The following is a 27,539-nucleotide window of genomic DNA, read 5'->3' on the forward strand; positions in this document are numbered from 1 at the left end:
GAAATATTTCTTTCCTTGATTATGATGACATATCTATAACTGTATATGTTTGCCAAAACTTACCTTAAAGTGGAGAATGTTACTATAAATAAACTATACCTCAAAAAAATCTCACTTAAAAAAAAAGCTTCAGAGTGCTAACCTAAAGTCAGCCAATAAATTAAAAATAGAACTCCAATAAATTAAAAATAGAAGTCCTTTTATCTACTTAATTACAAAAGCATATTTCTTTTTTCCAACTACTGTCAACGAAAACTGTGCCTGTTTTAATGTACTATTTTTCCATGATGATCTCCCACCAGGTTAAATGAATATTTGTTAACAAGAGTCACTATTGGAGGCAGAAGCCCACGAAACATGAACCAGAATGGGCATAATTATAAGTTAACAATGAACGACCTCTGCATCCACACTTCTCCCACAGAAGAATCATCTTGCTGTGTATGAAAATTATATTTGTTCATTAGGAATTTTGTATATTTGAAAATTATATTTGTACATTTCTACACTATACATTTCCACTGCATCCTTGTGGATATACTTGGTGTCTCTCAGATACCTCTTAGTAAATGGTTGAGCACTATTTGGGGGAACAAGGCAGAAAAAGGTAAATTAAAAAGAACAACACTTTGTTTCTGTTCTAAAAGCACTGGAGTGCCAGTCAAGTCACCAAAGCATACTGTAACAAAAAACCAAAAGTCCAGTTAAGTGAATTGTGCCTCAGTGACTGTTCTTCAAGAGAAGTGGAAGTTCCATTTTGCACATGTAGAAAAGGCCAGTCAAATTAGTAACATAGCTAGTGATTATGTATGCCAATGTGCTAGATTAAAACAACTTAAAACCCTATTAAGTTGCACAATATTATTAAGCTGCAGAATGGGATCAAGTTTTCCCAGTTGCAGGAAGAAAAGAGATTGGGAAACTGCAATACAGATAGCACCTGAATACAATAGTTTGAGGTAACAGACTTTTGGAGAGATTTTACATATTCATCCAAAAGAAAAATCATGTGAGAACCTTCATGTAGTGATGTGCCACATAATGATACTTTAATCAAGGATAGACTGCATACACAGTGGTGGGGACATAAGATTATAATACCGCCTAAGGTATATAATAGACAATACCTTTTTGCTTTGTGTAAATACACTCTATGGTTTTTGCATAACAATAAGATCACCTACCAACACATTTTTTACAATGTATCCTCATTGTTAAATGACACATGATTGTACTGAGGCACATCCACATCTTTAACCTCAATTTTTGCACTACTTCTTTTGCCTCCTTTTTTAAAACCATCCTGTCTTTCAATCTTTAAACTCACATAGTGCATCCTCTTACACAGTCTACATTTTATACATGCTCTTGCCTCTGCCTAGAATAAATTACTGTGCACATATCACTCACTCCTGCCCCCAGGCCCACTTTACTCTGTCTTATGTTAAACTTCAGACATCCAGAATAGAATTGATCATAATCTTGGTAGCACGGATCCATAGCCTGGTTCCATTGTAGTTAACAGTATTGCATTGTGCCATTCACGTATTTCAACTTCTTATTTTTACCTCAACATTTTTATATTAAAATTTAAATAAACAAACTATAGCTAACATATATCTTGTATCAGGGAGATAGGTATTTTTAGTATTATTATTCCCATTATTATTCATTATTCTACAAGTTATCTGGTTCCTGATCATATAGCTGATAAGTGGCAAAATCAAACTCAAATTCAGTGTTAATACAGTCTTTGCTCTTCTCCACTATAGGTTTTCCATCTAGTTGATTCAATGTAATGGCTGCATAATCATGTTTTATTGTACAAATCATATTTTATTCAACCATTTCTTTATGTTAGCCCTTCAAAAGTCATTATAATATTTCTATCATGACATATTGTAAACTCATAAATTTTTCTTTGGGGTATATATACAAGACTATAATGCACATACTCAAGTTCACTAAATACTTCTAAACTGCTCTCCCAAATAGCTTAATCCACTTAGCATACCTGCAACCAGGATATGAATATTTCAGTTTCCACTTGTCCTTGTGATTATTGTACAACGTCATAATTTTTTTCAGCTTTAATATATGTTAACTGATGCCCCTTTTGCAGCTCATATTTTTTTTTACTTTTAATGACATTCAGTCATTTGGACTGCCACTCCTATGAATCGTTTATTCATATCCTTTACCTAATACTTTGTATTGAGTTTCCATATTTTTCTTTCTGATTTGCAGGAGTATCCTATATATCCTATATGTTAATCTTTTATAAACTCTTTCAACATAGCAGATTATCTTCTCCCAGTCTGCCAACTGTTCATCTTATAAATGGTGTCCTTTGTTAACAGAAATCTTCAAATTTGAGATAGTCAACACATCAATTTCTCCCTTTATCATTTGTGACATCAGTACTAGCTATTTTTTAAAAAAAAAAAAGTACTAATTTACCCCTAAGTTAGTCACAAATAATTCTACAGCTTCTTCTAATAGCTTTATAATTTTGCCTCTCACTAAGCTTTTAATCGATCTGAAGTTTATTTTTATGCATGATGTGATGCAGGGATTTAATTTCACTCTTCTCTAAATAGAGATTCTATTTTCCCATCATCATTTATTTAAATAATTCAACCTTTCTTGCACTGAATCGTGATATCTCTATCGTATACTAAGTTCCTGCATGAAGATAGCTCCGTTTTGTGGATTGTGCATTCTATTTCATAGACATTTGTGTTTGTTCCAACTCAAAACAACACTCACCACAACCAAACTCAAAATACAATGAAAGCTCCAAAAGATCTTAAGAAAAATTTGAATGTATAACTTTCCAGTAATGTAGCTCAGAAGATTTTGCAGATCTCTGATGTAGATAAGAGACAAAGATGTGTCCATATATTTAATCTAAAACTTTTATTTACAAAGAAACATTAAGACATATACAATGATATATGAATCTATTTAGAAGTACTGCTTTTTCAGCTTTCTTACCTCATAAAGCTTTCTTAACCTAATTTTTCATTATATCTTCTATATTAATGTCTCCATCACCACTAGAGCAACTCACTGAATTTCATATTTTCCAAACCAAATTTTCTGTAATTATCACTCACTTATGAATTCTGTGAGATAATGAAATATTTTAAAATCATGTTTACTGTTGTTCCTGCAAACTTTATCCCCAAGCACACAATTTTGTTATCGTTGTTCCACGGGTGTACTTTCATGATCTCCACAAGCTAAATGCATTGTATTTGTTTGTTGGAATTTCAAACACTTGCCATTATGAGATCATACCCTGCAACTTTCTAGGCTATTTCTTTTCAGAAAATAAATTGAGCATTACTCAATCGATAGATTTATAGGATTCCAAAAAGAGCAAATTCTCACCAAGTGGAATGGCACATACCTATAATCCCAGCAATTCAGGAGGCTAAGGCAGGAGGATCACAAGTTCAAGGCCAGCCTTGGCAACTTAAGGAGGCCCTAAACAACTTTGTGAGACCATATCTCAAAATAAAAAATAAAAAGGACTAGAGATGCAGCTCAGTAGTCCCTGAGTTAAAAACCCAGTACTAAAAAATAAATAAATAAATAAATGTTTTTTTAAAAAGCTACTTCTTTATATTAGAGGGATGACTTCAGGGGAATAAAATCCAAATATCTCAGGACATATAATACTTTGGCTTTATAATTTGTTGTGATACATCTCATAAAACATGTCTCTCTCTTTGTTCTTCTTTGTAGAAACTTTTACTATATATAAATCTTTTTTCTTCCATATGCATAGTATAATATTTTATCTAACTTCCTTGAAAACCGAAGTAAGATTTTTATTGAAAGTACAACATATTCATAGACTACTCAATGAGTCCATTGGTAGATCTGTATTTCAATTTAATGTGCTTCCTTTGTAATTGCATCTATTTACCTTTTATATTTTAAGAAGGCATCTATATGTTTCACAGGAATGTCAAAGGAATCCATAGAAAAACAGATTAAGGACCTCTGCAAGGTATTTCCATATTCTATATATAATTTCAGAAAAAAAGAAAAAGCTGGTTTCCCAACAATTTCATAAAACTGCATAACTACAACACTTTCTACTTTTCACTCCCATACTCTTCATTATTCTCATTGTACTTCAGTATCACCTCCTTGGGAAGATACTCCTTACCATCTCTGATTAGGTCAAATCCCTCCATTAAATATTTTCAAAGCATCATTGTATACTGCATTCATCAGAGCTAAACTTTTTCATGTATGTGACTACCCAATTATGTCTAACTCTGTAATTAGAAAATATAATTCATTAAGATTACTGTGTGTTTCTTCTTCCAATTTTATCCTAGTGATTAGTTTAATACAGGGCCCATAACCAAAGTCTCAATAAATATTTACTAAGTGTTGGAATTAATGATGAATAATGTATTGTGTGTACTATTTAATAGGTAAAACTATAAAATTGAATATTATTCAGTTCCTGTTATCAGTAAAAATAAGATAGATATGGACATGTATAAATATTAGACAATTATAACACAAGTCAATTGAAACATACATTGAATAAATATATAAGAAAAACTGCACTAGAGCACAAAGAAAAGAGGCATTAATTGAGAATGTCATCAGCATAACTTAATAAAGGAGGGAAAATTTTTAGTTTTTCCATATCTTGTCCTTGAAGGATAGGAAAAATTTTGATAGGCATCAAATGAGTAATAAATTTTAGCCTCAAGTATTTCATATGCAAGCATAAATGCAGATAAAAATTCAGGAAACTGAACATATTCTCATTTGGAATAAGATATGCATAAGGGAAAAAGGAAAATACAATAGAAGAAGGTAGAAAGGCAGCTTGGGGAAGAAATTCCATGTCAAAGATTATTTCCCATATTATCTGATATCTGACTTAGTTTTTTTACATTATAAGTTAGAGAAATTAGTAATGTATCACTGAGAAATATTACAAAACTATCCCAAATAAATCAGAAGTTTCATTGCTTTTAGAGCAACAATACATCTCAAAAAATATTTTTGTAGTATTGTACAAAACAAATAACCACATTAAAAGGTTACATAAATCATTAGTTCTCTTTAATACATATCTTTGAATAAATGGCTTTCCTTCCCTGTTTTATTATGTCATCATAATTAATATCCAAAAGGCAATGAAGCTGAGGTAAATTTCATCTTAAAAGAAAGAGACAATCACTGGATAGTTAATCTTTGGAACTGAAATTATTATTATTCCATTCACAATATGAAATAACCCTGATGTTAGAGGTTGAGATTTTAAAAACTAAAAATACACTTGTAGTGTATTATTGTAATTAGAGAATGATTCACCCTCAATATATAGATACCACTTCCTGACTCCAAGAGGAAATGGTATATCATCACTTCTCTGAAATTTGCTTCTTGAAGAAAATTATTTAACAAACTCAATTCTAAATTTTTTAAAAGGTGATGATAAGTAGAAAATTCATTTTGAGTTAATTCTTATGATTTTACTTTCAACTGCTTTCTGCCTAATCAAAATAAAATACCTCCTTGAAGAAGACATTATGGAGTAAAACACTTTTATACACCGCTGCCTAGATAAAAGACCATGCACTCTTAATCTTTAAAAAAATTATATGTGTGTGTGTGTGTGTGTGTGTGTACACACACACACACACACACACAGAGAGAGAGAGAGAGAGAGAGAGAAAGCATCACAGTGTTTACATGTTTTATAATTTGTGTGAACTTAATTACACTTCATCTCAGTTAATGGTTAGGTGTAAACCTTGAATTATTTCATGATACACACAGAGATGTCATTTCTCTGTGATGTTCTGTTTGAAATCCCTTTTCTCTTTTTCTAGGCCAGATAAAGAGGCACCAAAACATCAAAAGGTAAGGCATGATCAACAAATAATACATATAGCATTATCAATTAAGAAACTGGGGCTATAGAGACCCTAACATAGTAACTAGCCTTAATATTTGAAAATATTTTTAATTAGCTGAAGTACTTTAGTTTCACGATTAACTATAAAATTCTCCTCCAAAGTAATTGGCACACAATAATAATGACATCAGAATGTACACGGCATCACTACTAAGAACCAAAAAATTAGAAATAATCCCAAATATCTACCAATATAAAACAGATAAATAAAACTGTAGTATATTCAGATACTAGAATACCATACAGCAATGAGAACAAATGAAAAACAACTATATGCAATCATATAATAGAATCTCACAAATATTAGGCTACACAAAAATAACATAGACCAAATAGACTACATTTTGTATAATTCCACTTGTGTAAATTCTAAATAAAAACAGGCAAAAATAATTATTCTACATAGAAAATAACATGCTAGATAGAAGTCAAAATGTAGGTTACTCTTAGGAAAAGAAGGTAGTACTCCTAGGAAAGAAGCATGAGGACATCCTAGAGGAGTAATAACATTTGGATTCTTGATCTTGGTGCTAATTTTCTGGTATATTCACTATACAACAATTCAGTGAGAATTACAAACTTTTGGTTTATGTACTTTTCATTAAAAACATTATGTTTTCATAAAAACTGTACTTAGGAAGAAGCATTTTTCTTCTTTTATTAATTTTTTTTCTAAAAAGCATTTGTGAACAAGAAATCTGTCATTATTTGTTAATTTATTTTATGTTGCCTTGAGCCACTAGGAATTTAAGGAGGTTCTAAGGTAACAGATGCAGTCAATTCTAGATTATTCAGTTTGAAGTGTTGAAGTTGGAAACATCTATGTGCAGGAACAGCCTTCACCACTTCGTGACTCCATATCAGCTTCTATGACTAATCAAGCACCAATAAGAAGTGCATAGCTTACATGAAAAACCTTTTTTGCATATTATCCTCAATCTTCAGAAAAGGTAGAAATAAGAAATAGAATTCTAAAATTAAAATTAAATTGACAATATTCTCAAAAGCCCTTCAATTTCTATTGTGATTATTTTTCAAAACAATTAGATCAACCCTTCTAGGGATTCATCTGCTCTCAATCCTTATGAATTAATAAATCCCCATGTATTTCAAATTTTCACCACTGACTTTTGACTCTGGTCTATTGCAAACTAATATAAGTATTACAGCAAAGGCAATCACTGTGATTCATTGTCTTATCATCAACAGATACAAGCAGTCTTTTTAAAAAACATCCTTATAAGCAACTCTCTATAACCTAAACTCTTCTGAAGAAATATGAAATAAAAATTTCCCTGGACTCTTGATAGGTCAGACTACAATAAGTCATGTAAACAATTAGCACTTCAATAAAAGCTTCAAAAGGTTGATTCTCAGATTCACATTTCACAACTAAAAAGAAACCTTTTCTCTGGGCTGTTGCAAATAAGTCCATCTAGAAACCCTAAAATGGAGTTTTCAAAATCCTCCAAAAGAACATGAACATGATCTTTGGAAGAAACAGCTAACCAATGACTCTTAGAAAAAGCCTCCACCCAAGAACAAAAGAGGATTGATTTTTTTGAAATCTCTGCTCCTTCTTTTTAAGATTCTTTGGTTAAGTGTTATTTTTTTTTTACTATTGTACATCAGCATCTGTGTTGATTTTTTGTCCCTGTTACAAATATCTGAGAAAAACAACTTATAGGAAGAAAGACTTAGTTTGGCTCACAGTTTCAGTCCTTGCCAGCTGGCTCCATTGCTTTGGACCTGAGTAAGGCAAAACATCATAGCAAAAAGGTGTGGTGGAAGAAGGCTGCTCATACCATGGCAGCCAGGAAACAGACAGACAAAGAGAGAGAGAAGGAAAAAGAGAGAAGTGCCGAGGACAAAAAACCCTTCCAGGGAATGCCCCAAGTACATACTTCCTCCAACCACGCCCCACCACCTAGTTTCCACTACCACCCAGTGGTCCTTTCAGCTATCAATGGGTTAATCCACTGATAAGGTTGGTGCCTCCGTAATCCAATCACTTCTCAAAGCCTCACCTCTGAACATGTTGGATTTGGGACCAAGTCCCCAACACATAAGACTTTGAGGAGCATTCCATATCCAAACCATAACATTGCACTTCTGAACCCCAAAGCCTCATGCCCATCTCACAATGCAAAATGCACTGAGTCTATCACCTAGAGTCCCAATAGTCTTAATGGTTCCAGCATTGCTCAAAAGTCCAAGTCCAAAGTCTCCAGAGACTCAAGGCAAACTCTTAGCTGTGAGCCCCTACGAAAAAAAAAAAAAATCAAAAAACAAGTTACATATTTCCAACATAAAATGGCACATTCCAAAAAAAACGGGGAATAGGAGAATGGAAAGAAAGGAGAGAATCAAATCAAAATGAAAACCCAGCAGGGCAAACATTAAATCCACATTCAGCATCCAGGGGACATGGTGGCAAGATGTGGGCCCCAATGGATTGGTACAGGACCTGCCCAACAGCCTTGCTAGTTGCAGCCCACAAGGCCTCTCTCTTGGCTAGCTCTGCTCTCTACCTTCAGCCTTCCTCAGTAGATGTTCCACATTCCTATCTCTTACTTCTTGATGTCTCCATTGCAACTTTGGCTTCACTCTCACACCTTCATGAATTGCCCTCTCAGGGGCTGCCTGTAAGAATTCTGACCCTGACACAAATTACCTGGCCTGCCAGGCCTTTCTTTAACATCCTGGTGGAAACCTCCATGACCTTATAACTCCTGCAAAACAACCATGTGGATGACACCAAGGTCTGCTGCCAGCAGAGCAGTAATGCAGCCCACTTGTACCACTGCTGCAGTGGCTTCTGAGTGCCTGGACAGGTGAGCACAGTGAAACAAATACTGGGGAGAAAACTGCCTAGGTGGTCACATCTAAGCATGGTGCCCCAGAATACTTTTCTCAAAGCAAAGTCTTTCAAATGAGTTTTCAATTTTATATCCTTTAGCCTGAGATGGATAATATCTTGCTGATTCCTGAGATGCCTTCAAGATATCTTTCCTATTATCTAGGTACAAAACACTTCCTTTCTCCTTCCCTCCCTCTCCCCAATCTACTGGCCTTGCCTTTTTTCCTTTTTCTTTTTCTTTTTTTTTTTTTTTTTTTTTGAGGCAGGGTCTCACCAAGTTGCCCAAACTGATCTCAAACTTGTAATATTCCTGCCTCTGTCTCAAGTTGCTAGAATTACAGGCATGTGCCACCATGCCCAGCTTCCTTTCTCTTTAATGGCATAACTTCTTCAGCAACTACACCTTCCTTAGCCCCAATTTTATACTCCTTTTTCTGGAAAAACTGAAAGGTTTTTCAATCTTTCTGCTCTGCTTTTTGCTGCTGATTATGGCCATAAACTTGGCTAAAAGCCACCAGCAATACCAAGGCCAGTGCTTTAACGTTGTACTGTCTTGAAATTTCCTCTACCAGATTAACTAACGCATTACCTTTAAATTTAGCCTCATACAAAGGACATGGACAAAAATGTAGGCCAGTTCTTTTACAGAATGTAATACGTGTGGCCTCTAGTCCAATTGCCAATTATCCTCATTCTCATCTGAAATTTCATACGAACAGTCTTTACTATCTACATTCCTGTTGGCATTCTGATCTTCTAAACTCACATCAGAATGATATATTAAGCTCTACTTGCAATATTCTAAGTTTTCTCTGTCCTGCATTTCCAAACTTTTCCAAACTCCTCTCACAAACCAGTTCCAAAGGTTTCTGAACCACAGATCAGGTGTACTCACAACAATGACCCCACTTCTCATACTAATTTTCCATATTAGTTATCTTTCCATCAGTGTGACAAATACCTGAGAAAAATTACTTAGAGGAGAAAAGATTGAATTTTGGCTCACGATTTCAGAGGTTTCAGTCCACAGTTAGCTGGTTCCATTGCTTTGGGCCTGAGGTGAGGCCGAACATCATGGTAGAAGGATATAATGGAAGAAAGCTGCTCAACTCATGGCAACCAGGAAGCAGAGAGGAAGGAAAAGACCAGGAACAAGAAAAATCTTTGCAGGGCATGGTCTCAGTGACCAACTTATTCCAACTAGGACCCACTGCCTACAGTATCCACCGCCTCTTAGTAGTCCATTCAACTATGAATGGATTAATTCTCTGATAAGGTCAGAGCCCTCAAGATTCAAACACCTCCCAAAAGCTCCACCTCTGAAAACTATTGCATTGGGGACTAAGCTTTCAACATGTGAGACTTTGGGGAACATTCCAGACCTAAGCCATAACAGCATCCCTAGTGATAAACCAAAAGTTTCTTAGTATGCTTTCATATATTTTCACCATAATTGCTCTTAATCTTCTGTAGTTTTTCTTTGGCACCAAAGAGAAGGCAAAAATCTACCTGTAATCCCACTGATAAAAATAACTATACCTTGAAACACTGCAAATGGCAAATTCCCTTCCCGAGGACACTTCTATATTTGAATTATCTTCATGTTATTAACCCTAACCTTTCATCCTTAAAAAATTAGACATTGATCCTAATCATTAAAGCATTTTAGTAGAACCAACAATGCCAACAGTGGGAACTAATATTAGAGTTATTCTTATTGCAAAAGGTATTTCTCAGGCAAATCTCAACTTTGGGCATTATGAAATTTTCACTTAAGGAAATAAATGAGAATCAAATATAAGCTAACTTTAGTGGATATTATTACTGCTCATTATAGGTTGCCTATATTCCTGAGAACATGGGAAGACATTCTAGACTTCCTTGCACTTAGTTAAGAGCATTATGACAAGTCTGGGTCAATAGGGTATAAGCAAAAATGACTTGTTACTTTTCTCTTACACAATTTTGGAATAAGTATGAATTGTGAACAACTTTTTAAAGAATTTTTTAAGTTTAAAAGAAGTAGAATTAACATGTTTTTAATGTTTCAGGACAATGTGAGAATAAATTACTATGTTTCTCAAATTATACTTTATAGCCCAAAACTATTCAATGAAACAAGATTCAGTGGTCAAAAAGTTTACTATGTAGCATATGTCCTAATATACTTGAAGCATATTTGGGGTTTCAGAATTATTAGAATAAAGAAACCTGCTTAACTTTTTAAAAATAACCTTTCCAAAACTATTTGACCAAAGATTGAATTTAGAAGTTAGTACCTCTCTAATGTCCTCTAGAACGTCTGTTGAAAACAGCACATTCTGTAATACACTGCGTTACTGGAGAAAGATATTTTACTGGACAAATATGGTTTTACATTATTTACACTAAAATTGGAAAAAATATCTCTTCCTTTTATATATTATATATGTGTGTGTATACATATACATTTATATATGTATATGTGTGTGTGTGTGTGTTGTGTGTGTGTGTATATATATATTTTTTTCCCAAGGAATAATTTTAAAAGAAACATCAAAAATCTACCCTAACAATCTTCCTATGTATGGGCACACTATTCTTATTCCAAGGGCAGTATTTTAATAAATACTTATAAATATGTTATACTATCAAAGATAATATTTAGTCTATATAGATCGGCTTACTTACGTCTGGGGTTCCTTTTCATTTTGTTGTTTTTGCTGGGGCTGAAGAACGTTATTTACCAGTTCAGTGATCCCACTAAAGGGAAACCACCTGTTTAAATAAGCAAATAATGTAACTGAATAACCAAATGAATAACAATGTAGATTAGATGTTTTCTTATCCATAATAATAAAAATACACAGGCACAAAAGCTACAGCCAATGGAAATGTGAGCTCCAATTATCATCCAGGCAGTCAGAATATAGGGAAATCAAGTTTGAACACTTAACCAGTCCACAAGCAGGCAGCAAAAAACTACATCCAGTCACTATGTGGATGAAGTAAGAAGCTGCAGGCAGCTCTCTTACAAGCCAGAGAGTCAGAAAGCAGAAGACACACTAGCTGCAGCCTATCCAGTATTAGTGTAAGCTAATACCATCAAAGGTGCAGGAAGCAGAATGTGGCAGAATTACAGAAGTCAAGTCTACTGCACTCAATACATTTACTTACTGTGTCGGTTGTGGTTTGTATTCTTCTTTGACCCTAAAAAAATAAGTTTGCACAACTGAGTGCACTGTACTAGGAAGAAATTTCTCTCTACAGATTTGTGGTCATATATAATGGACATGAAAAATTAGGGTTGTTACATATAAAAACTTAGTGTTTCACTGTCTATTGGAATTACACATTTCAATCAATTTTATATAAAAAAGAAGTTAAATCATTGATTCTTATATTAAAATTCTAATACTATTTTAAAAGAATGATTTAGTCCTACAGTTTTCTGCATATTTTTATTGCCACTGAAGCTTTTAAAATGATACTTTTGGGGCAACATATTAAACAAATGTATATTAAGTTACCTGAAAATAGACTTCCTTTTTTGCTTTCTAAATTTATTCTTTAATAAGTTTAAATAAAGACATAAATCTTTTAATTAAAATAGAATTTTATGAATGAATTTTTAAAAGCCTTACAAATGGATTTTTTTAGTGCTTAAACAAGTAAATAAAAAAGAATTGGGAAAATACGAATCCAGTCTCTTTAATTAAGGTAGCTCCTAAAAGTATATTAAATTTAAAATATTTGTAAGTTAAATTATTCGCAAATACCATAATAAAAATAAATTTAAATAAATACTATATAAATAACTATAATCAAATCAAGTGCTTTGTTTTCAGTCCTATAAGGTTCAACAGTCTTATCTAAAACCATATACAGAAAGAAATCCTGCTAATTCTTAGATAAGAATTAATTTTTATATTGCCAAATCTATGAAATCACAGAAACTGATCCATAAGTAGGCATTAAAATCATTATGTATATGATATGAACAGACACACCCAACTAAAAAACAAAACAAAACAAAAAAAAATCTCACCTCATGTGATACCCTTAAATGAATCAATCTTGGCATTAGTGTTATTCACTCCTTGTTGTATGCTTTTATTAAGGTTAAATTCGTCCTTCTGCAGACCAACTAGTGTATATACTATTTTCACAATATTCAGGAAATAGAAGGCAAACTAGACCAATATAGAACACTGGATAGCAAAACAAAATATGACTGGATATTTAAAAGGTAAAGAAGCATTAGGCACAAGGTAGTGAAGACTTCTGAAATCTGGCTTCCAATAATTTGCCTAGAACTGGTCATGAGAAGTACATCACTCAACAATTGTTCATTAGCTTTCACTTTCTTAAAGACTAAGAATTGATAACTAAATCTGGTCACTAACTAGGACTTTCATTAGTTAGTAAGTTATAGCAATAAGGTAAATTAAATCTTCTCTTAAGATCAAATTTCTTTTCTTTTACAGTATTTCTTTTTTTAATGATATAAGCAATAAATGAAAGAGTCATACCATTATATTATATATTTTTATGTACTGGTGAATGAATATAATTGGTAACTATGTATCTCTGCATCAACCATAAAAGAATATCATGTATTCTCTGCATAAACTTCAGAGTGAAAGTTATATCCTAGAGCTAAAATCACATAATCTATTATTTAAATATAGTCACATAATGAATTCATGTTTAAAAGATTTATTTATCACCAAATAGCATAGAAGTAATCAAACACAAGAAAACTAAGACATCTAGGATTTCGTATTTCTTCAAAAATAAGGCAAAAATCTCTTTAGAATAAAACAACTCATAAATAAACAAAAAGATAAGGCAAAGAAAGACTACCATATTGGCTCATCAAAATATGTTAAAAACAAATATTGAATAAGTATGTAAATGCAAAGATATTTCCTGAAGAAGTCCTTTGTGTTAATATGCAAAAATTCATGTTGTTCTTAAATATGTGAAGAAATATTCAACATCTCCAGCAATCAGGGAAATGCAAACCAAAACTACACTAAAATTTCATCTCACTCTTGTCAGAATGGCAATGACCAAGAATATGAACAAAATAAATGCTGGCAGGTTGTAGGGAAAATGTACACTTGTACATTATTTGGGGGGCTGCAGACTACTAAAATCCCTCTGGAAAGCAGTATGGAGATTCCTCAAAAGACTAGGGATGTTCCACCATATGACCCATGCCTTGGTATTTCCTCCAAAGATTTTAAATCTGCATTTTACAGCAATATATCCATCTCAATGTTTATAGCAGCACAATTCACTATAGCTAAATTATGGAATCAACCCAGATGCCCAACAATAGATGAAAGGATTAAGAAACTGTGGTATACACACACACACAGAGACACACACACACACACACACACACACACACACACACACACACAATGGAGTTCTAATCAGCCATAAAAAAGGGATGAAATTGGGATAGGGATATAGCTCAGTTGGCAGAGTGCTTGCCTCCCATGCACAAGGTTCTGGGTTCAATCCCCAGCACCATCAAAAAAAAAAGAATTAAATTATGGCATTTGCTGGTAAATGAATGGAGAATATCATGCTAAATGAAAAAAGCCAAACTCAAAAATCAAAAATCACATATGCAGAAGCTAGAGCAAGATAGGGAAATATATAAGATTTTTTTAAATCATGTTGCTTTTAATCAGTGATAAAAGTTTTTATCCTGAACACATTGATATTAATTTGGTTTCCAATTTAATTACTAAACCAGAAATCATTTCTGGGCTTTACAAAATACCTACAGATTAAATATATAAACATTTGTATAATCTTCCCAAATAAAATACATATTATACATACTGCAGTATACTTTATATATCTTTAAATATTATTGAATATAAATTATTCATATCCTTATTGCCAATATTTAGATAAAATCAAATCTGAAAGTATGCAGACATAATTAATATTCATGTTGAAACAATAAATTAAGAATTGACTAATAAGAGATATGATAAATCATTGTATAATGATGTATTAAGAATCTTAATGCAAAATAAATAAATTTTTAAAAAAGAATTGATAATATGAAAAGGTAATTATTTCACATATTTCTCTGACAGAAAATTAACATTGACGATGATTCCTATGTTCTTGCATTCCAAAAAGTTTATGAGAAACTTCTAATTTCCAGTCCAACCAGTTAACAGCTTGGAAATTGTCATTTATATTCTCACACTAAAAAAAAATAAAAGGGCTGAATAAACTGAAAATTAACAACTCTCCCTAGAGCCACTGAAGAGTTAAAGTCACAGGCCAAATGGCTGCCATAAAACCAGACAGACTGATGAGCAAACACAGAGCATCATAGCTTACCATGAGCAGAGGCCCAGTAGCAGAAACCTGTTTATCTGTATAAACACTTAACTATAATTGCTGAATTCTGCTTATAATTGCTGGATTCTGCTGAGGTGCATGTGGAAAATACAAAACAACAAGGGTTGCCTTGATTTATAATGACCCTCTCTTATGTAACTAATTCATTTCTATGAGGACTGTTATCAATCCCTCTAAACCACCTAATTAACCTCGTAAGGTCCTACCTCTAAACACTGTTAAACTGGAAAACAGATTTAAATATAATTTTCAAAAGGAATAAATCATATAATGCTGAAGAATTTACACCTCAGTTTATCCCACTCAAACAGCAAAAAAACTAGACAAAGGCAATTAGAAAAAACTTGAGAGAAAACACAACAATTGTTATATATAGAAAAATCCACTTTAAATATATATTTTAAAAATAGACTAATAGTAAAGGGATAGAGAAAGATGTATATACTAACAGTAACAAGAAGAAATTAAATTATCTACATTCATTTCAAACAAAGCCAACTTCAGAGCAAGGAAAATAATCAAGGAAATGAAGGGCATTTCATAATAATAAAGAGGTGAATTCCCCTAGAAGACATAGCAATCTTTACTTACATGTACCTAACAGCAAAGATTCAAAGTATAGTAGGCAAAACTTGATATACCCACAACAAGAAAAAGATGAATCCACTATAACAGTTAAACTCTTCCTACCTTTATCAATTAAGTGATATGTCCAGCTGGCAGAAAATTAGTGAAGATACAGTTGAACTAAACAGCACTATCAACAAAATGGATCTAATTAACATCCTATAATGCTTCAATAATAGCAAACACACATCCTTCTTAAGTTAACATGAAACAATCACCAAGACGGAACACTTGTGGAGGGGGCATAAAATACACTGTAATGAATTTAAAAGAATACAAATCACACAAAGTATGCTCTGTGTTAACAATGGAATTAAACTAGAAATCTATAACAAAACTACAGCATAAAATCCCAAAATATCTAGATATTAAACAACTTCTATTTAATACATGTGTCAAAGAAGAAGTCTCAAATGCATTAAAAATATTTTGAACTAAATGAAAATGCAACCTATCAAACTATGCAATATAGATAAAGCAGAGCTTAGAAACTTCTAGAATTCAATGTATATATTATAAAACGTCTCTAAAATCAACAAATTAAGCTTCTTCCTCAGTAAACTATTAAAAGTACAATATAAAATAAACAGAAAAAAATAATAAAAATGACAGATGAAATTTTAAAAGGAACTCCATAGACAAAGTCAGTAACACCAAAATCCACTTCTTTGAAAAGGCCAGTAAATTAACAAACACCTAGCTAGGATAAACAAGACAAAAAACACAAATTACTAATATCAGAAATGAAAGAGTAGTTCATCAGTACTGATCTCATTAGAAAGATAATAAAAGTATTAGGAACAAATTCTATGCCACAAATTTGATAATATTGATGAAATAGACCACTTCCTTGAAAGATACAATGTACTGAAGCTCACACAGGAGAAATATATAAATCAAATAAGTGTACATCTCTTAAAGAAATTGAGTAAATAATTAATAACTTGAAAATAGAAATAACTAGACTCAGATGGTTTCACTGCTGAGTTCAACAAAATATCAAAACATTTAAAAAGGAAATTCTAATAATTTTCTACAATCTCAGAAATGGAAGTGAGAATATACTCCCTAACTCATTCTATATTAGCATCACTCAAATACCAAAACCAAAGGTATTAAAAGAAATTAAAATTACAGACCAATAACTCTTACAAACTCCAACAGTGAATAAAATCAATTGTACACCATGACTAAGTGGGATTTATCCCAAGTGTGCTGCTTCTGTAACTGAAAATCAGAGTAATCCACCACATCAATAGTCTAAGGAAGAAACATCAGGTGTAAAAAGGCATTTGCCAAAATTTAATACCCATTCACAATAAAAATAAAATTTAAAAGATTCTCAACAAAAAAAAATAGGGCAAATGTCCTCAATCTTATTTTTTTTAAAAAAAAAAGAAGAAGAAGAACTTTCAACTAACATCATACTCACTGGTGAGAAACTAGAAGCTTTTCCCTACAGACGGGGGAACAATGCAAGGGTGTCCTATCCCTCTACTCTGATCCAGCATCATCTTGGAAGTCCTACTTAATGCAGTAAAGACAAAACCAGGAAATTAAAGAAACACAGAATAACAGGATGAAATAAACTGTCTTTGATAAACATCTATGATTTTCAATATGAAAAAATCCCCAATAATCAACAAAAATATTCTGGAATTAAAAAAGTACTTTTAGCAAGTTAATAAAGCCAATTGCTTTCCTATATACAAGCAATGAACATTGAAATTTGAAATTTAAAAGATATCACCATTACATTAGCACCAAGAAAAAGAGTCACAAAATCTATTTGAGGAAACTACATACCTCTATTTAAATCAAAGATTTAAATAGAGACAGGTATGTCATCATGTTCATGGACAAGAAGATTTAATATTTTTAAGATGTCATTTCTTACCAATTTGATCTAGAGAGTCAAGGCTATCCCAAACTCTCTGCAAGTTATTTTGTGGATATTGACAGCAATTTTAAAGTTTTGGGAGAAGGCAAAGTATCTAGAAATCTCATTTTCTAGGTATTAAGTTAAACTCAAACTTTTTTCACACAAAAATATGTATGTGAATATTCATAACAGCTTTATTCATAACCCCAAAAAACTAGAAATAACCAAGATATTTTTCAACAGGTAAATGAATAAACTATGATAAAGCCATATATTAGAATACTACTGGGAAATAAAAAGGAATGAACTACTGACTCGTGGACAACATGGCTGAATCATAAATTCATTTTGCTAAGAGAAAAATGTGAAGAAACAAAAATTATGTAATATTGGATTTGAAATATGAGATTCTGTAAAAGGCAGAAAACAGATTTGTGGTACCAGCATTCAATGGAAAGGAGAGTCACTGACTTTTATAAAGAGGTTACACAAGGGAATTTTCAGGATGTTGGAACAGTTCTAATTTTGTGTTTCTGGATACCTGATCATATATTTCTCAAAACCCACAAAACTATGCATCACAAAAAATAAATCTTATGTAAATTTTTAAAAAATCAAATAGGGGAACAGAGAAATCCTCAGATGCTATGCAGAATGTGACAAATTAATCTAACTGTATGAAAAAATATTTAATACAGCTTTCTTGACAGGGATTGGGGAAAAAGAATCTGCCCTAAAAACATTAAGAAAGAATATTTTCAACTAGATAATCATATCAAAGACAAAAAAAACTATGTATAAACACTGTAGTCTGGTAAGTTTGTTTTAAAACTGTACAGGCTACCAATTCTGAAACTGGTTTATAGGTATACTGCGGTTGAACAATAAGTAGATATATTATAAATAATGAAAGCCAGGATTCTCACTGTTTTGATTTGAATGTGAGGAATCCCTCAAAAAGCTCACATGTGAGTCAATGCAAGAAGGTTCAGAGGAGGAAATGATTGGATTGTAAGAGTCTTAACCTATTCAGTGAATTAATCCCCTGGTTGGGATTTATTGAGTGGTAATTGGAGTGGTAAAATGTGGCTACAAGAGGTAGGAATTGGGGCATGGCTTTGCGGTATATATTTGTATCTGACAAGTGGAGACCTCTCTCTCTGCTTTCTGATCAAAATATGAGCTGCTTCCCCCTGCCTCACTCTTCTTCCATGATGTTCAGGCTCACCTTCAGTCCCAAGGAATGGAGCCTGCTGACTATGGATTGAGACCTCTGAAACCATGAATCCTTAAATAAACTTTTCTCCTGTACAGTTGTTCTGGTCAGTCAGTGCAAAATAGCTGACTAAAACACTGTCAGAAACAGAAGTTAAAAATAAACTAAGGCAGATAGAATGAACTCTATCTGCAGCATTAAAGTTAGAGAAACCACTCTGAAATCATGTATATTTACATAATATAAAGGAAGATGACAGGTATTTGCACAGATAGATATACAAAAATAAATATAGATATGTGTTAGTATACATACATGTATTTCCTTATTTTGTCCACTGACAGAACCTAGAATCTAACACCCCATTAGTGACAAGTATACCCAGCACAGAGATCTTGGTTTCTGAATACCATTTTCCAATCAAAGGAACCCAGAATACTTGAAGAAAGAGCTGATTATCCAGCTGGGTAGAAAAAAAAAATGAAGATGAACCTAGATTATCTTGCAATGTCAAAAGGTAAGGAAGTGTTTGGCAAACAACAACAACAACAACAAAAAAGCATGTCAAAAAGGAACAGAAATCAACCTAAAAGAGCTCCTAATGGCCAAAACTGGGATAATTTGAGGCCAAAATAAATAACAGTATTGATTATAACCTCCCCTAAAAATAAATTCCCATGAATGCCTATAAAGAAATAAACAAAGAAAGGACATATCTTCTTCACAGAATAATTCTGGATAATAAATGTAAAAGGTATGAAGAAAACAGGAATCACCATTGTAAAATCATAATAGTTGCTACAGCTAAGATTCACTAATGAATGCTAACATTAATGGGCAAAATTAATAGCCTCAAGCACTTCCCCCAAAAATATTTATTAATTACTTGTTGGTTTTCATATATGTTCACAATGTCATTCACATCCTCTCTCCAGATGGTGGAGCATAATGTCTCTCCTTTTAAATGGGAACTGTAATTACTGACTCACTTATAAGCAACAGAGAATGGAAAGAGAAAAAATACAACATTATATCAAAGAAACCTGACATAGAGCACCCAACCACAAGATCAAAGTTAACCTTCTGATAGGAGAGAATACTACTATGACATTCCTAAAATTCCCTAACCCCAGTCTAATCATGATAAAACATCAAAATACACCTAAATTGAGGGATGTTATACAAAATACCTGATCAGAACTCTTAAAATATGTCAAAACTATGAAAACAAGAAAGGAGAAAAAGGCTACCACAAATTGAAAGAGACTTGTGAATCATGACAATTAAAGGGGAAAGGACTATTTTACGCTAAGACTACCATGGTCTATGACTTGAAAAGGAGAAAAACAAACTGGAAAATATGTACCAAGTGAGCAGAATTTTGAAACGTACAATTTGTTTCAGTTATTAAATTATTTCTCAGCTACAAACCTACCCTTCCATCTTTGCCTCTCTGACCTGGTGCCCCTCTTACCACATTTCTGCTTTGCCATCTGGCTCCAATTGGCTCCAGCGTGGAGTTTCCTAACCATTTTCTTAGGGAAAAAAAAAAAAAACTTTTTAACATAAATGCTGTTAGAATTCCAAAGCATTCATTTTGTATAAAATACCTCAAAAATAGAACAGACTCAGGTGAACTTAAACCTAGATCCTACTCTTAGTTATGTCACTTGGTATTTATGTGCTCATCAGCAATTGCCTTTATTTCATTCTGTTTGTAATTAATAAAATTGTGATAATACCAAGTAAAGGATACTAAGTATTTTAAATAAGATGTAGAAGTGCACATATCTGTGTGTGAGGCACACAGTGGTTATACAATAAATGAGAACACCCTTTCCAAATCTGAACTTTCTTTTCATATCAAAACTCAAAAAAATTATTAATCCCTTTGAAATATTCTCCAGGGGAAGGAGATTAAAGGAGGAAAGAGCTATGGAAAAGAAATTTTCACTGCATACTTTTTGTAACTATAGAACTTTGTGAATACATTATGTATGTGAAAATACCTGAATAAGATCTAGATAAAAAAAGTGACACAATCTTAATAATGTTCTTTTTTATTTTTTATTTATTCTTTCTAGATATAATATATATGACAGTACAGTGTATTTTGACATATTATACATACATAGAATAAACGCAACTTGTACCAATTTTTGGATCTCATTATTGTGGTTGTATATGATGTGGTGTTACATTGTCATGTATTCATATATAATGATATATGTAAAGATATGTCCCATTCATTCTACTATCTTTTCTGTTCCCATCCTGGCTCCCTTCCTTTCTTTCCCATTTGTCTAATCCAATGAACTCATACATTGAATATAAGAAAATATTCCCCCACTTCCCTGTCATGGATTAGTATCCACAAATCAGAGAGACATTCTCCTTTGGGTTTGGGGAAATGGCTTATTTCACTTAGCATGATATTCTTCAGTTCCATCTATTTACCAGCAAATGCCATAATTTTATTCTTCTTTATGGCTGAGTAATATTCCATTGTGTATATATATACCACATTTTCTTTATTCATTCATCTGTTGTAGGGTACCTTGGTTGGTTCCATAGCTTGGCTATTGTGAACTGAGGTGCTATAAACATTGAAGTGGCTGTGTCACTGTAGTATTCTGATTTTAAGTCCTTTGGGTATATACCACAGAGTGGGATAACTGGAACAACTGGTGGTTCCAGTCCAAGCTTTCTAAGGAATCTCCATACTGCTTTCCAGAGTAGTTGCACCAATTTGCAGTCCCACCAGCAATGTATGAATGAACCTTTTCCCCCACATCTTCACCAACATTTATTGTTACTTGTATTCTTGCCATTCTGACTGGGATGATTTGCATTTCTCTAATAGCTTTAGATGTTGAACATTTTTTCATATATTTTTGATCATTCATATTTCTTCTTTTGTGAAATGTCTGTTCAGTTTTTAGGCCCACTCAGTAATTATTTGGGGATTTTTTTTGTTTGCTTGCTTTGTTTAGTTGGGTTTTTTTTTGGGGGGGGGGTATATATGGGGTATATATATATATATATGGTTTTTTTAATATCCTGGAGACTAATGCTATGAGAACTAATAATGTCTTAATAATGTTCTGCAAATGAACCTTCTGAAAGAAAGGATTCTATCTTAATAATCTCTGAGATACAAGAATTTTGAATAATACTTGGTACATAGTAAAAATAAGGACAAATGGATGTCATAACATGGTTATGATCTATGTACATTTTAGTTTGATCTACATGGTAGCCTAAGTGAGACTGAAAATAGCTCTCTATAGTTTCTAACTACCTGAACTACATAATAAGTTTAAGTACAGCAACATAATTAGCTGTGCTATCAGGGCAACTGCAAATAATTGGTTTCAAAATAATAAGATTAATGTTTGTATCTATAGAAACAACCCAAAAATATTGTAATTTATCACAGCATCAAGCATTTTTAAAATTATCTTTTTGGTTTGTTTTGTATTGGGGTATCGAGATTGAAGCCAGGGGCACTCAACCACTGAGCCCCACCCCCAGCCCATTTTGTATTTTATTTAGAGACCAAGAGTCTCACTAAGTTGCTTAGTGCCTCACTTTTGCTGAGGCTGGCTTTAAACTCACAATCCTCCTTCCTTAGCCTTCCAAGCCACTGGGATTACAGGCATGCACCACCACACCCAACTTATCATTTATTTTACAGAATTGTTCAGAAAAATATATTTCTCAAAAATCTAAAAATTGCTCACAAAGAATAGGGTCATTACTTTTTACATGTAAAAAACAAGTACATTAAAAAGAAAGAAAAATTACTTTTTCCAGAGTAGATTATAAGAACTAATAACTCAGAGTGGGACTGCAGGTGTAACTCAGTGATAGAGTGCTTGCCTAAATAGGTGAGATCCTGGGTTTAATCTTCAGCATCACAAAAAGTAAAAATAATAATTCAGAGTGGAAGAGCAACAAACTGATCAGTGTTAGGAGGAAATCTATATCTGATCAATGAATACACACAATGGGACAAACATGCACTTCAAAATTCTTTGGCATTATCATTATAAATCATACAACCTAGAGTTCACAAGAAATGTTACGATGATATTATCTGGATGATTAGCTTTAAGGTTTTTAATGCATAAGATTTTTTAAAAAGACAAATTATATCAAAATGTAATGTTTCTATTAGGTTATCAAGATTATGGGTGACTGTATTTTTTCTGGCTCTATTTTCCAAATTCTCTTACTAATTAAATATATATTATAATATTTTAAGATGCCATCTGGTTTAAAAACAAAGAATCCATTCAGTGTATCATTTGTTTATAGACAAGTTTATGTAATACATTAAACAACATCACACATCTGGGTGTAAATCCATTTTGAAAGTCCTTTTAAAAAAAATGATTTGTAATTAGCACCACCTGTTCATTAAGGGTGACATAGTTCAAAATACCTATCTTGTTTGAGAAACCTAATTTGTTTTCCTATCTTCTCTTTCCTGCAATCAAATGGAGGACTATCCACAGGCAGTTGGCCAAACAGCTATGGGAACTACTCTAGTCACTCAGGCATTTGCACATGTCTAAAACACTTTATATCCTCTTATGATAAAATTACTCAAAACATAAAGAAAGGAAGTAGCAGCAATAAATCATGCTGACATAGCACAGGTTATTTATGCTGAACAGGATGGCTGACAAAGAAGCCTGCCGTCACAACATATGAGAGCACTAAAATAACAAGGTTTTCTGAAATAACTTGAAAGGAATAAAGACAATAAGTATTTATATTCTGTCCGTAATATATTCTCAAAGAAAATGAGGGTGGTAAGGGTGAGAAAAGAGAGGCAGCGACATATTAGAAGCTAATAAAGAAATAACTCGATCCCCCAATTGAATCTTGTCAATTATTACATGGAAAAGTACAGACTTTAAAGCAAGCAAATCCAGGTTTGAATGTTAGCTGTAACATTCACTACCAGACAAGTTACTTAACCAGTTTATAACCCATTTATAAAAATGGTAACTAAAACTGATGACATTTATAGTTAGAATTAAGTTTTAAAATGGATGAAAATGCATAACTGCATGCTTTATTATTTCTTTTATATTTAAAAGAAAATATTTCTTAACTATAAAAACATGTAGTATGAGTGGCATATAATCGGCGCTCAGTAATTATTAGTTCACTTCTTTTCACAGATGAGAATTTAACTAGTTTCTTTAGCTCTAAAAAAAAGGAAGGAAGAGATTAGAGGTCATCATCAAATATCCAATTTAGACCTCTTCCTTTAGGCAAATTTTCACATTAAATAAACATCATCTGATGACCTGAGCACAAGGATACAAGAGGTCTTTTTCTCAATGCCTAAGAGAAAACAGTCATAAATGGGAAAATAATGATCAATTAAAACAAGAATAGATTAATTTGAAGCTAATTATGAAAGGGAACTCATTTTAACAACTTTTCCAATTGTTATGCTTTGGTATGAAAGACTCACGTACTGGAAGTTGGGTCCCAAATACAGCAATGTTCAAAGGTTGAGGCTTTTGGGAAGTAGTGGATCATAAAGGTTCAAATTAATATGAACTACCGGTAGATGGCGAAAATTGTAGGCAGTTGGGAGCTGTAGTTAGAAGAATCAGGTCGCTGGGCACATGTCTTTGTCTTGGGCACATGGATTACATCTTGTAACTGGCCTCTCTCTCTCTCTCTCTCTCTCTCTCTCTCTCTCTCTCCTTCCTGGCTACCATGAGTTGCAACTTTGCTACATCCTTCTGTCATGATGCTCTGCCTCAGGTCAAGCTCAATGCAATGGAGCAAACTGACCATGGACTGAAACTTCTGAAACCATGAGCCAAATGAATCTTTGCTCCTCTGAGTTATTTCTCTCAGGTCACTGTCACAGCAAAAGCTAACTAACACACTGATTTAAATAACTAAAACCTTCGAAGTCATAGTGATAAAACAACACACAAAACTCACTGTGATGGGCTAATTTTATGTATCCACTTTACAGGCCACTAGATGCCTAGATTAAACATATTTCTGGGTATGTCTCTGGGGAGTGGTTCTGGATGAGATTAGCATTTTAAGGTAAATTTAGGGTAAATAAATTACCCTACTCAACATAGGTATTGTCCAATGTGTTGGCAGCCTAAATAAAACAAAAGACACAGCTAGGCAAGGTAGCACACACCTATAATCCTAGAGAATCAGGAAGCTGGGGACAGGAGGATGGCAATTTCAAAGCAAGCCTGCACAACATAACAAGACTCTGTCTAAAAATAAAATTAAAAGGGCTGGGGACATAATTCACCAGTAGAGTAGTGGGTTCAATCCCTACTACCACCAAAGGGGGGGAAAAAAGCAGAGGAAGGAGGCAATTACTCTTTTTGATTCCTGCCTGTCTGTTTAAGCTAAAATATATCTTTCTTCTCAGACCCTCAGACTTGGATTTACACTTCTGGCTCCCCTGATTCTCAGGCATGCAGATTCCTACTGAATCACACCACTGGTTTTCCTACATCTGTAGTTTGCAGATGACAGATTATGGGAATCCTCAAACTTCTATAATCACATGAGCCAATTCCTCATAATAAATCTCTACACACACACACACACACACACACACACACACACACACACACTCACAGAGTTCATTTTCAGAATTTCTTTATTGTCACTGTGAGAATTTTTGAAGTAATCATTTAACCTCTGGTACATATGTATATGTGTATAATATTAATAATAGATGTCATTCACTTGTGGAATTTTATTCTATTTTTGTATTAGAACATTTACACAAGGGATTTACTACATACCAGGAACTGTTCTAAGTAATTTACAAATATTAACTCATTTAATCCTATTAATTCTGTAAGGTTGGCACAATTTTAACAGGACTTGCTGCTTTTGTTAAAAGCACTGACTATTCATTTAAGTCTATAGAAGGAAGGTTGATACCTCCGTGTTGGGAGCCGGCGACCGCACCCTGAAAATGGCGCTGGCCTCCTGCTTCTGATGACTTAGCGGTTAGAGTTGTTAGAAGTAAACAACTCCTTGTAAGGCTGTGGGGCTGGGCTCTGGACTGCTTCCGCTGCGCTGCACCTATTAGACTCCTCCATGTGGTGCTAGTTCATTGGCGAGGCTGGGTACTTAAGCTAGGGCAGACCGACCGCTCGCACTCTTTCCTTTCTTGTTCCTGTTTTCTCATCATGATTCAAAGGTCCTGAGTAAACTGCTGAAAGAAGAATCCTGTATCGTGTTTCCTTTGCCGGCGAGGGGTCGAGACAGTTGGTGGCCAGAATGGGGAAGAATATTCCTGGAACCCAGGATCCAGAACTTTCAGCAGTCAGGGTGGTGCACCGGTAAGTTCCCAGGTAAAGTGGGAATCCGCAAGCAAATAGCGGGACGCTCCTCTGTAAATAAAGAGAGAGCGGGGGAAAAAATAATAGAATAGGACGCTCCTCTGTAGATAAAGAGAGAGCGGGGCTTTTGTACTTTCACTTTCTTCATAGTTTTGAAAACATTATGGGTGTTACTTCTTCAAGCCCAATTTTTTTGGCCCTGGATGGGCTGCTACGTTCAAAAGGACTTGGGGTGAAGCATAGTACTTTGCAGATGTTTTTAAGAGAAGCTGATATAGCGGCTCCTTGGTTTGTTTTTTCGGGGAGTCTTACGATTCCCAGCTGGGACAAATTAGGGAGAGATCTGGATTTCCCTAATGAGCAAGGTACTTTAGAGAGTGGCGTTATACCACTTTGGAAATTGGTTAGAGAATGTATAGCAGACGGTAAATGCCAGGAAGCTGTGGGTGAGGGTCAGGCCGTTCTTGAACAACTACATGAGGAAAAATCTGAGGGGTCATATAGCAAAGTGGCAGAGAGTATTAAGAGTAAGAGTAGTGAAAAGGCAAAAAAGCCTGAAAATAAAAATAGGAGAAGGCTCTATCCAGACTTGACCGAACTAAAAACACCTGAGGACACAAGTGGCTCGGAGAGTTCTAAGGACCTGGACATACTGTTACAGCAACTACGTAAGATAAAAATGAAAAGGAAAAAAAGGGAGACACAAAGCATGAAAGCCTACCGTGAGAAGGGAGATAAATCTAATTTTGATAAATCTAATTCTGAGGAGGAGGTTGAGAATTTAGAAGAAGATGCAGTGCCTGTTGCACTGCCCTCATATGTGAGGGGAGTCCAAAGCTCCAGGAGAACTTTTCATACACAAGTTTGGAGAACAGTTAATACAGACATGGGACTAGCATACCCGGTTTTTCAGGACGCTAATAGGGGAAGATACCATGAGCCTTTAGATTTTAAAATAATTAAAACTTTGGCAGAATCCGTTCGCACTTATGGTATAGATGCTGCCTTCACTCTTACTCAGGTAGAGGGGCTTACCAGATTTTGCATGACCCCCTCAGATTGGGCTAGTCTGGTGCGCGCTTGTGTTTCCCCAGGCAAATACTTGGACTGGAGAGCATTTATGCTAGAGGGCGTGGTAGAGCAGGCTGCCCAAAATCATGCGGTGGGACGCCCCGCCTGGGATAAAGATATGCTTTTGGGGCAGGGTAGGTTTGCCAATCAACAGACGGGATATCCTCCTGAAGTATATG

The 27,539-nt window shown here is 33.8% G+C and overlaps 1 protein-coding gene across 38 annotated transcripts in view; it reads right to left on the reverse strand.

The window, feature by feature from the left end:
• Rims2 (regulating synaptic membrane exocytosis 2) overlaps window positions 1-27,539 on the reverse strand; it is a 559,411-nt gene that overhangs the window by 449,320 nt on the left and 82,552 nt on the right. For 28 of the 38 annotated variants that reach the window (XM_005316269.4, XM_005316270.5, XM_078016803.1 and 25 more), the window contains 2 exons: window positions 11,979-12,011; window positions 11,493-11,579 (listed from right to left, as the gene is read on the reverse strand). The exons of the other annotated variants lie outside the window; for them this stretch is intronic. In XM_005316269.4, the coding sequence (XP_005316326.2) occupies window positions 11,493-11,579; window positions 11,979-12,011 (120 nt within the window). The remainder of the gene's footprint in view (window positions 1-11,492; window positions 11,580-11,978; window positions 12,012-27,539) is intronic. 38 annotated transcript variants of the gene reach the window in all.

This window comes from Ictidomys tridecemlineatus, chromosome 7, assembly GCF_052094955.1.
Source record: "Ictidomys tridecemlineatus isolate mIctTri1 chromosome 7, mIctTri1.hap1, whole genome shotgun sequence".
In the NCBI taxonomy this organism is placed as follows: Eukaryota; Metazoa; Chordata; class Mammalia; order Rodentia; family Sciuridae; genus Ictidomys; species Ictidomys tridecemlineatus.